This window comes from Notamacropus eugenii, chromosome 6 (assembly GCF_028372415.1).
Source record: "Notamacropus eugenii isolate mMacEug1 chromosome 6, mMacEug1.pri_v2, whole genome shotgun sequence".
Lineage (NCBI taxonomy): Eukaryota > Metazoa > Chordata > Mammalia > Diprotodontia > Macropodidae > Notamacropus > Notamacropus eugenii.
Genome location: NC_092877.1, coordinates 314,384,541 through 314,396,564, shown reverse-complemented (window position 1 = coordinate 314,396,564; position 12,024 = coordinate 314,384,541). Strand labels below are relative to the sequence as shown.

Sequence of the window (12,024 nt, the reverse complement as noted above, 5' to 3'; positions counted from 1 at the left end):
GAGGGAGCAATTTGAGGTTGACACTCATGGGGAGGGACAGGATCCAAAGAGAGAACAGAAGCAATGGGGGGCAGGATAGGATGGAGGGAAATATAGTTAGTCTTACACAACATGACTATTATGGAAGTCAACTGCAAAACTACAGAGATATGGCCTATATTGAATTGCTTGCTTCCCAAAGGGAATGGGTGGGGAGGGAGGGAGGAAGAGAAGTTGGAAGTCAAAAGTTTTAGGAACAACTGTCAAGTATTGTTCTTACTACTAGGAAATAAGAAATACAGGTAATGGGGTATAGAAAGTTATCTGGCCCTAGAGGACAAAAGAGAAGATGGGGACAAGGGAAGGGAGGGATGTTAGAAGAGAGGGCAGATCAGTGATAGGGGCAATTAGAATGCTCAGCGTTTGGGGGAGGGAAGAAAATTTGGAACCCAAAATTTTGTGAAAATGAATGTTAAAAGTTAAATAAATAAATTAAAAAAAAAAGAATACAAACAACCCCCCCCCCCACCAAAAAAAGAAAAAAAAGAAATGATGAGCAGGCAGACTTCAGAAAAACCTGGAGTTATGAACTGATGCTGAAGGAAGTGGACAGAACTAGAACACTGTAAACATTGGCCACAGTGTGTACAGTAAGTCACAATGTTCAATGATTGACTTTGACAGACTTAGCTATTCTCAGCCATGAAAGGACCCAAAACAACTCCACAAGACTCATGATGGAAAATGCCATTCATATCCAGAGAAAGAAATGTAGAGTCTGAATGCAGATGGAAGCACAATATTTGCTATCTTATTTTTGTTTTTTCTTTCTCATGTTTTCTCCCATTCATTCTAATTCTTCTTTGCAGCATGACTAATGTGAAAATATGTTTAATAAGAATATATACGTATATCCTATATCAGTCTGGACATCCTCTTGAGGAGAGTAGAGGAGAGGGAGGCAGAGAAAATGTAAAACTTATGGAAGTGAATGTTGAAAACTAAAAGTAATAATTAAAAAAAAAGAATATCTGAAAGGATTATAGGCTGTAGGTGCTACAGGGAGAGGTGTTCAGGGAAGACTAGAGTCTCTGGTGTAAGGGCTGCTAAGTACTTTATTAGGGCTGTTTTCCATCTCTGGTGTCCATCTGATTTGCCCAACTCTCTCACCCATGGCTCTCATAAGCTGTAGCAGCCCAACCCTGGTAAACTATTTTGGCAGATGGACTAAACAAGGCTGAAGGTAACTAAGGGGTCTCAAACCTATTGTGACACTCCCATCAGGAGAGTGTCTACTTCAAGCATGTGAAGACTTGCCCTGGTAGAACAGGTGGATTTGTTCCAATTGTCATGAAGTTGGCAGAGGCAGGCATTGTGAAGCACTTAGAGTTTGATCAGACATCAAAGATGCCAGTCATCCATTGCATCAGAGTCATCATCAGTAATCCTAACTTTTGCCTTGCCACTGGACTTAGATGACTCTGGAAGACAATGAGGCTGACAACTTCATGCAATTCTGCCTCACTTAAATCCAACTCATGCATGAGTCAAAAAATATCACACGTCATTTCTACTTTTTTTTAAATACCAACTTAAGAGTTAATGGAGCTGAAGGCCATGATTAAAAAAAAAAAAACAGCCTAAAGATCATCTTTCAAGAAATTTTTCAAAGAAAATTGCCCTGATATCCTAGAAGCACTAGGCAAAACAGAAATTGAAAGGATCCACCAATAACTTCCTGAAAGAGATCCTAAAATGAAAACTCCCAGGAATATTGCATGCTTGCAATATTTTTTCTTCACCTGGGAATTCTGGAATTTGGCTACAATATTCCTAGGAATTTCTCTTTTTGGATCTCTTTCAGGAGGTAATCAGTGGATTCTTTCAATATTTATTTTGTCCTCTGGTTCTAGAATATCAGGGCAGTTTTCTTTGATAATTTCATGAACGATAACGTCTAGGCTCTTTTTTTGATATGGCTTTCAGGCAGACCAATAATTTTTAAATTGTGTCTCCTGGATCTATTTTTCCGGTCAATTGTTTTTCCAATGAGATATTTCACAATATCTTCTATTTTTTCATTCTTTTGGTTTTCTTTTGTAATTTTTTGGTTTCTCATAAAGTCATTAGCTTCCATCTGCTCCATTCTAAATTTTAAAGAACTATTTTCTTCAGTGAGCTTTTGAACCTCCTTTTCCATTTGACTAATTCTGCTTTTTAAAGCATTCTTCTCCTCACTGGCTTTTTGGACCTTTTTTGCCAACTGAGTTAGCCTATTTTTCAAGGTGTTATTTTCTTCAGCATTTTTTTGGGTCTCCTTTAGCAAGCTGTTGACTTGCTTTTCATGATTTTCTTACATTGCTTGCATTTCCCTTCTCAATTTTTCCTCCACCTTTCTTACTTGATTTTCAAAATTCTTTTTGAGCTCTTCCATGGCCTGAGACCATTGTATATTTATTTTGGAGGATTTGGATGCAGAAGCCTTGACTTTTATCTCTTCCTCTAATGGTATGCATTGTTGTTCCTCATCCAAAAGGATGGAAGAAAATACCTGTTCACCAAGAAAGTAACCTTTTATAGTTTTACTTCTGGGCCTTTTCCCCAACCACTTACTTGACTTTTGATGCCTTTGTCAAGAGGAGGGTATACTCTGGGGCCCTGTAAGTTCTCAGTTCCTCCAAGGTGGCACAATCAAGGGAGAAACTCCTCTTCTGGCCTGCACTCTGGTCTGGGAGCAACCAGAAGCTTTTCTGCCCAGGATCTGTGAGTAGAATTTCCTCTCCAGAGCCTCTACCAGTTCTACCAGCCAGTGTTTCTCCTCACCCCAGGACCACCACTCAGGACTGAGATCCAGATCAGCTGCTCAATTCTCTCAGGCTCTTTAGGCAGAGGGCTCCAAAAACGGACATTGCTGCCTCCTGTGGCCGAGTCAAGGGCAGGGCCATGCTCCCTTCTCACCCAGGTGAAAGAGCTTTCTCACTGACCTTTGAAGCTGTCTTTGGCGTTTGTGGGTTGAGTAATCTGGAAACTGCAGCTGCTGCCTGTGATTCCGCACCCTGAAGCCTGCTGCAGTCCTGTGCCTGCCGCACCGTGTGGCCAAGGCAAGACTGTGCTACACTCTGAGACCAGTGCGATAGACCTTTCCTGTTGGCCTTCCAGGCTGTCTTGAGCTAGAAATCTCTTTCACGCTGTCATTTTGTGGCTTCTGCTGCTCTGGAATTTGTTTAGAGTTATTTTTTACAGGTATTTTATGGGCTGTGGGGAGAGAGCTTCTACAGATCTGTCCTTCTACCAAATTAAAAGTTTCTTATATATAAAAAAGCAAAGTAGTCAAGAACAGAAAGAATGCACAAACTTGGGAGAAAAATTTTCTACCAAATATTAATTCTTGTGGATCACTCATGGCTTGTTCGATATTAGGAACACTATTAGCACAACTGACCATATTGATAACAAAACCAACAAAATAATATGATTACCTCAACAGATAAAGAAACAGCTTCTGAGAAAATGCTTCACTCATTCCTATTAATAACACTAGAAAGCACAGGAATAAATGGAATTTTCTTTAAAATAAGTAGTACCTATTTAACACCATCAGCAAGCATTATCTAAAACAAGGATAAACAAAAAGATCAGGGGTAAAACAATGATGTCCATTATCATCATTATTACCCAACATTGTATAAGAAATGCTAGTTATAGCAATAAGACAAGAATAAGAAATTGAAGGAATTAGCTTAAGTGACAAGGAAGCAAAACTATCACAAACAAAGCAAAGAAGCAACACTATCACAAACAAAACTTCACAGATGATATGATGGCATACTTATAGAATCAACTAAAAAACTGGCTGAATTAATCAAATTTCCAAAATATTGTCTGATTCACCTGGAAAAATAGAAGGTCAAGGATATCAAGGGAACCAATGAAAAAAAACCATGAAGGAAGGTAGTTCCTATTCACGGTACCCTCATGAATATCTCCTAAAATCAACAGATGAAGTTTTCAAAGCCAGCAAACTTTTAACAAGGATAAAGTTTCTTGGGAAAAAGACATCCCTATAGTAATAAAAACATCCTACTTCCATTTTCTCCTTCACTACTAAAGGATTCTCAGAAACCCCAAAGGTAAGACATGCTTGAGTAAGTCAATTAGAAATACATATAACACACACAATATATATGTATAAAATTATAAATATAGGCAATATAGTATAGTGGAAAGGGCAATGGCCTGGGAGTCAGGAGACCTGAGTTCTAGTCTTGGCTCTCCCCCTAACTGGTTTTGTAACTTTGAGTAATTCATGTAAACTCTCATAGTATTCCTATTACAATGTAATAAATCTCTGAGAGCAAATATTCTTTCATCAAGTACAGAGAAACTTGTGAAAACTACGTAATAAATAACACATTATCTGAGCTTGAAGGAGAATGCTGTTTCACTTAAAAATTCTACTTTGTGAATCTATGCTTCTTGGTTCACTGAGACATATCCCTTTCCTTCTCCATTCAAAGATATACAAAGTTTTTGACATTTTCTTAAAATTCAACAGATTTTGGATATTTAAGTGAGAATTAAGGACGTAGCCTCATACATATGTAGCTTGAAACTCTTCTTTGTAACACTTCTGTTTAATCAGCAGTCTTCTTGCTCTGTCTTATCCAAGCAGCTCTTAACAAAAATAGATCAATAAATCTGTATCACATTTCAAAGAGGCAAGAGACTTTCTCCAGACAGAGAGTAGTTTTAAGAGAGTAAATGACAAACCCAAGAATACACCATATGTAAATGATCAGACATCTTGGCTGCCATCTTCTTTTTTAGGACATAGTATATAGCTTGTCTAGCTTCTAAAATTTCCCAAAGTACTCAATAAAGGAGTTTGCCCACATGACATGGACTAACTGAATGACTGATCCTCAGGGCATCCCTCACAAGTACCTCTCATCACAAAAGATCTTGGGGAGTTCTACCTCATTTGTGAGCTCCACAAAAACAGATATCCCCTCTATTCTTTAAATGTACATTGCATACACTGTTAGATTTGGTTGATAAGTAGGTTGGTTTTGTTTAAATGCTTTTATTATCTTTCTTTTAAAAATTTCTTGTTATGGACAAGATATACTTAAAAATTAAAATGATATAAAAACAAAAGATAACAGTGCAATTTTTAAAAAGTACACTGTTTGTGAAACTGGTCAATTTTGTTTCACTAACTATACCTTACCCAGGAAGAATGGCTGCCAAATGCCAGTGTTAATTAGTTCTACAAGCTTCTATGGAGGTGAGGCACAGTAGCTCTGCAAATGGCCACTCCAGAGGGAGGAGGAAGAGTAATCAAAAACAGTGATGTCAGTGATGTAATTTCCTATGTAGCTCTGGGGGAGAGGGCAGGTGATCAGAAAACAAATTTCACTCTTAGTGAGACTTTTTGTTGTTTGTTTCCAAGAAGAGGTTAAATGGTTTCCATGACTTTCATCAGGATTATGGCTCAAGTGTTAGTTAATAGCCCATGGTCTGGTCACATTTGCCTCTTCTCCAACAATATTAAAGAGTTTTAAGAAACAAACTCGAAATATGGGAATCTAGACAACTTTAGTGTCTCCTACGGAAATCCTGCCATTACTGAGCCTACTGGCTGAATGAAGAAGAAAAATACTCATTAGGGATCCTAAAAGTTTATTTAGTTACAGGAGCTCCTTCTCGTGAATGCCAACCCCTACAATCACCCAGCAATCAAAGATAGTGATCTGCCAATACCTTTTTGGCTTCCTCAGCTGTTACAGAGCTTCCTGGAGATTCATCTTTTGTGATCAGGGTAATCCCATCTAGAAAAAGAAGCCAAACGTAAAGTCCCAGGAATGACAACAAACCAGTTCTCCCAGATTTGGAACTATAACCTTCATTAATGATAATAACAATAACAACAGTAGCAAAGCCAAACCCACTCTAGCAGGGTCACCGATCCTGTACAGAGCTCTGTGCATAGCCTGTGCCCTAAGAAGAAATGCCCATGCCACATAGAAGCTCTAACTATTCCAGCAGAGTCTATCAACTTAGTTTGGGGAGATCAATTCAAATGGAGAAGACCTCTTCTCTCAATTCTTTGTCCTTCCATGATTTTCTCTATTTTTTAGTGCTGGTGTAGGAGGTACTTGCTGAAGTACATAATGGTTTAATCCATTTACTCCTAGGAATGGCAATGGTTATGTGTTTTATCTCAAGAGAATGGTTGCTCCCCAAAGATCAAGGGATCAAGTAATTTCTGTACTATTTTGTCCTGAATCCAACATGCTTTAAGCATATGACAAATATCTACTGCATCGAGGGTCTGCTGCAAAGACATACAGATGATCTGAGTTAAATAAAATAAGATAATGTTCATATTCTTATATGAGATAATATTTATAAGCTCCGTGCAAACCTTAAAATGCTATATAAATGCTAGCTATAGTTATTATAGGCATCGAGGTGGCACAGTGGTTACAGCCTGAGACCTGGAATCAGGAAGACTGTAGTTCAAATCCAGGCTCAGACACTTACTAGCTGTGGGACCCTAGGTAAGTCACTTCACCTTTCAGTGCCTCAATTTCCTTATCTGTAAAATGGGGTAAGAACACCTACATCCCAGGATTGTTGTGAGGATAAAATGAGGTAATATTTGTAAAGTACTTTGCAAACCACAAGTACTGTATAAATTTTCTCTATCTTTGTCTCATTATGCCCAATCACTTACTTGTTTTGATTACTTTTGATCCCCAATGAAGAAGTTAAAAGAGCTGAAAAATTAACTGTCAAAGAAATGGCTGCCTGTATGATGAAGTTCTATTTCAAGGTGAATAGATATATTCAACTCCCTCCATAAATAAGTTGTACAACAAAAACAAAGCTGAAAATAATTTCCAGTTCTTATTATGAATGAGTGAACACTAGCCAATATCAGCTCCTTTCAAAACATATATTTGCATAAAATAAACAGAAATTTCAGTGAATAAACACCTCCATTTTGACTTGAGAAAAATGAGGGTAAGTCTAAAAAAAATCAGGTAATGGGCCAAAAGGGAAATTCACATCAGGCCTAAAAGAGTTCAATATATTTTCCTTCTCTCTTTTGTCTGACTTTGTGCGTCTTGGTGTCTTGGTCTTAGGAAGGAGTAGAGTGATACTTGGTGTAGGTTTGCATACTCTAAGTTGACTGAGAAGAATACAAGGCAGAACGTGATTACCAGTAAGGGAAGGACAAAATATAAGCAAAGATGAGGGAAAGAGCTGTGGGTCCAGTAAAAATTTAGTGACAAAGATTTTGTCAACTTAGCAAAGTTTCCTGAACTTATTTACAAAGTCTCATAATTTTCTTAAATAGCACAGTCTTTAAAAATATTGGCATGAAGTAGTTTTGGCTAGACTTTGGCTAAATGAGCCAGTTTTAAAGTATGTTTATCACTTAAGTTATGTTTCTTACAATAGCTTAGCAGCTTTGGCAGTACTGAATTTCTTAAATCTAAATGGGAAGCCATGTAATATGACCAATTTGATTGATCACCTACGTTTAAAACAACCCACCTGGCTGGAGAAAACATAAATGGCACTTTACCTTGAACGACAATATCCCAGAAATCATTTAGGGCTTTATCTTCCACTTTGCCTCGAAGCACTTGCAGAAAATTGTTAAAGTTCTGTACTTCTGACAACTTCAGTGGAGAAAGAGAAAGTAAACACAAAATATTCCTGTTTCTGAATTTTCCGCTCTTTCCTTGTTATATTTCTGGTAGTATACTGAGGGTTTTGGCTTCTGAATCTTTTATTCTATATTGGTCAAAGCGAATTTTTCCCATGTTTTTTGATTATACAATCTTTACAGGTATCTAAACCAAAAAAGACAGAGCCTATTTATCAGATAATATATCTTTGCCTTGTCTGATGATCTGATTTCCTGTTTTCCTTCTGGGGAAGGGGGAGGAACAAAAGACAAAACCTTTTTTTTCCACTACTTTTTCTGTTTTAGTCTTGGGCCTGCACAACCTACTCTTGTTTTCTCAGATTACTATTAAATCACTTCACACTGCTGCATCTCCTTCATCCAGCCCCTGTTAACAGTGAAGATTCTATCTTTACAGCCTGAAATGTTCGTATCCTTAGGAAGAACACATGATGACTTACTGAGGATAACTTACATTGTAACCATTCATTCTGTCCTTCCCTTTGTAAGTGACACCATTAGCAAACTAATGACTTCTCTGCTCTCTGGTCCTGTCCTGTCATTTACCAGGGATGAGAAGTCAAGTATGTTTCACTGATTTCAGGCTGTTCTCTATATCTCTACCCTTTAACACTGTCCTTGGATCTTGGAGAGATCAGGTCTCAGTCAAGAGAAAAAATAGACTTCTGATACCTGAATGGCTTCCTCTCTGAATGCTTTGATGCAGTCAAGGCTCTTCATATAATACTGCAGCCCTTTGATCTCCAAAAACTGGTCAATGTGGTGCACCAACTGACAGCTTACTGAAAGATAAGGAAGACAGTGATCATTTCTCTGTGTTTATGTCACATTTCAAATCTTTCATGGTTGTAATTACAAATAAGCTCTTTTTGGGGGTGGGAAATACATAAAATTCACTGCCAATAACTCAACACGTTATATACAAACCCCTCGTCACTGTCTATAATACTCACTGGTATTTAATGCTCAGTATGGGTCTGATTATAGTTAACTGTTCCTTTTTGGTGTAGAAACCTCTGCATCATTAATTTTTAGTAAGACTATTTCAGAATTTAGTGGTCACCTGGGCCATTCAAGGTTGCATTTTTAGATGAACTCATAATCCAAAATATATTTGCTCTAAGAAGTCTGATCAGATCCAAAACTGAATTTTCTTTGGTAATATGTTCTAAGACCATTTAAGCAATGCCGTGCTTCTATTCTTTACTAATTAAATATAATTACTTTATATATTTAGAGATGCTGCTGGTTAAACCACATTTTACACTCAGACTGGCCTATATATTCTGAATGATACTGTTCTATACTTCATAAACTCTGTGCTTTCAATAAAAAACAAATGTGAATATAATCCTAACTGGTGAGAAGCAGTGACAACCATCCAGATAAAGCTTCACATACATGTTCCAGTTTCCAAGGTGTCAATGGCTGGAAAATGGGCTGTAAGATGAAGCTGCCAAACAAGAAATAAACTAGACTTTTGAGTGAAGAGCCATCAGAAATAGAAAGGCAGACACATAAGACCCCCCCAGGGGTCTTGACTGGTTGAGCAGAACAAATCAAGACCATCCAACCAGATAGCGTGTGGGTTCAGAACTCCCAGAGGCTCTTGCTCTGACATAATCTTTCCTCATTTTTCCTTACAGATGTTTTCTTTGCTGTTTGGTAATTAATGCTGAATGACTGAAATATTCCAAGATGAGCAGTTCTTCAAATCACTTCCTCAACTCAGAACTTCTGTCACTAAGAATGAGCACATATATTGTCAGATGACACCAATGATGCTTTTAATAAAACTTTAAAGTCAATATCTCACCAACCAAAATGGCCTGTGCACTGATTTATGCCTTCTGAAAAATATGAAATCCAATTTCAAATACTCTTTTTTTTAAGGTTCCTTGAATGTGTGTGAAAAGGTAAATTTTATTTCTAGTACATCAACTTGAGATAAAGAAAAAATTCTAGTAAACTATTTCCTCTTTTTCACTAGTAAGGTGATCAAGATCATCATTATAAACAAGTTGAGGGATCAATGGAAAGCATTTGCCTGTGACTTCAAAAAACTTAACCAATTCACCCTGCAGTTGTGAATTAACATCTATCTTCAGTTCCAAAGAAAGAATGTGTGGTGAGATGAACTGCTTTTACAAAAGTAACCAAGGAGCACATCCTTGATTAGTAAGTGGAACAGAAAACCATCACCAAAATGCTCCTATTGGCTGAAGTTATCTCTCTACTTCAGCATGAAAAGACCAAGTAATGAAAACATTTGCTATCTCCCACACCAGTCACATAGGAGAGCACTCTCTCATACTCCTTGATATTCAGTTCATTAAAACTAGAACATTGAATACAACTAAGAACTTCTAGAAGAGTTCAGAGAATGTAACTGCGCAGACTTAGGGTCCCTGGCTCCTCTTAAAATGGGGTGGAGAGATTCCCTACTTTGAGAAACTGTGGTGCAAATACAACCCATAATACAAAATACAAAAATGCGTCTGAGAGATACTTAATTCAATAACCCCCAAGTTATCTGGGGGACCTAATGCAACTAAAGAGAAGGCTCAAAAGCGAGAAAACCAGATTAAAATATCACATACTTCTATTAGATCCTATTAATAGAAATGTTGTGAAAAAGCTCAGTAGAACCAGGTGATCCAACCTATTTTCAGATCAAGGTCTTTGTGATCCCTTTTGGACTCCTTTCCTCACATGGGGATAGTATGCACTGCTGTTTTTCACATCTACTTACTGGATTCATATTGCTTTTTCTTCAGCTTTCAAAGAAGTGGTGAGATAAACTTGTTTTTAATCTTAGGTGTCAGAAGAATAAAAAGCAATGGATTCCATCCCACTAGGAATACCCAGTTATATGGCTTGAGTTTTGGTGTGCTAAATATAATGAACCATTATGATACCTAACGATCTGTGATGAATGATGCTTTGACACATCAAACTATCAGAAACGGATAAAAACAAGGGATTTCTCTTCAATAGTTTGGTGGCATTCCACATTTCACTACCAGTTCTAATAAAGTGTAAGAAAACAGATGGCAGCCAAAAATCATATTCCATTTTAGCTGGCTTATGCTTTCACTTTTTTTCACATGAAGAGTCATTCATCATTACTGCGTTTCCCTTGGCTTTCATTGATATCACAGGCCTAGGGAACAGTCCCTGTCAGTCTGCAGAGTCAGTGAATCACAACCACAATTCTACTTCACCATAATGGACTTCAAAATTAGCCAGTGAGTCAATAATTCCCTTTAGGAGTTAATCCAGAAAAATGATCAGTGAGATAGCTATCAATCTAAGGGCACTAAGTGAGCTGAAGTGCCATCATTCATCTATGCATTAGACATTCATCCAGATGTTGATACACAAAATTAGCCTTGAGTGTGATGCTCACAACGTTTGTGCTCCTCTCAGAATCAACAGGGAACGCGAAAAGTACAAAACTCTTCTCTGAAACAGTTTCTGTCAAAGGCGAGCGCACTGCATTTTCTTTCTCCAGATGATCCCCTATGACGCTGGAGAGAAGCCACACTAGGAAAGCTGCACCTCACCACACCAGTGCTCCCAGACAGGACATACAAACACGTGTCACGTGCTTATCTGCCTCTGTCCTAAGCCATCAAGATGTTTTCAATGGAATAAGGGAAGTCATTTATGAGGTGATTTTTCCTTTCTGCAGGGGCAGTAAACTAGCAGGTTCACTACACTTGTCCCACATCACGTCCTGCCAAAGGCATCATGGGCCACCTCTCTGAAGCCAAGCATCACACAGGACATACAGCTTCAGTTCCTTCAGGCTCAGTGTGGACCACTTACAGTTAGTTGTTTACAAAGTGTACACATTGCACAGATAAAGAATGGAGAAAAATGAAATGAGCAGTTTCATCATCTTTAAATGCTAAAGACAACAAATTTTCACTCTAAAAAATAATAACACTTAAATGTCTTTCTAAAATGACAAAAATAACCATCCATTAATTAAGCCAATCATGAGAAGACCGGTTTTGCCAGCTACTTCTGATACTACCAATCCTACTGTTGTTGTTATAGAAGAAATGGAAACAGATGTCTTTAATCAAAACAAGGAAATCACCTACCTGAAAAACTATAAACAGATAGCCAATTGTCTGACACCTATTAAAAAATGTATATGCTACATTAAAATCACTGTTCTAAAGTTTTCATGTGCAAATGCTGTATTTACCTGGTGCTGTGAAGTCACAGGCATCATGTCAAATCCAACCAAACAAAGCCTGATCACAAAAGTGCTGCTTCTATTCTGGTACAACGAATGAAAATGACGAGTG

General features: G+C 37.7%; 1 protein-coding gene across 4 annotated transcripts in view; it reads right to left on the bottom strand.

Annotated features, from left to right (window-relative positions):
* XRCC5 (X-ray repair cross complementing 5) overlaps window positions 1–12,024 on the bottom strand; it is a 120,169-nt gene that overhangs the window by 15,173 nt on the left and 92,972 nt on the right. For 2 of the 4 annotated variants that reach the window (XM_072617606.1, XM_072617607.1), the window contains exons 17-19: window positions 8,375–8,484; window positions 7,577–7,673; window positions 5,743–5,810 (exon numbers count right to left, since the gene is read on the bottom strand). The exons of 1 other annotated variant lie outside the window; for it this stretch is intronic. In XM_072617606.1, coding sequence (XP_072473707.1) covers window positions 5,743–5,810; window positions 7,577–7,673; window positions 8,375–8,484 — 275 coding nt within the window. The remainder of the gene's footprint in view (window positions 1–5,742; window positions 5,811–7,576; window positions 7,674–8,374; window positions 8,485–12,024) is intronic. One more of the 4 variants, XR_011968903.1, reaches the window with a different exon arrangement.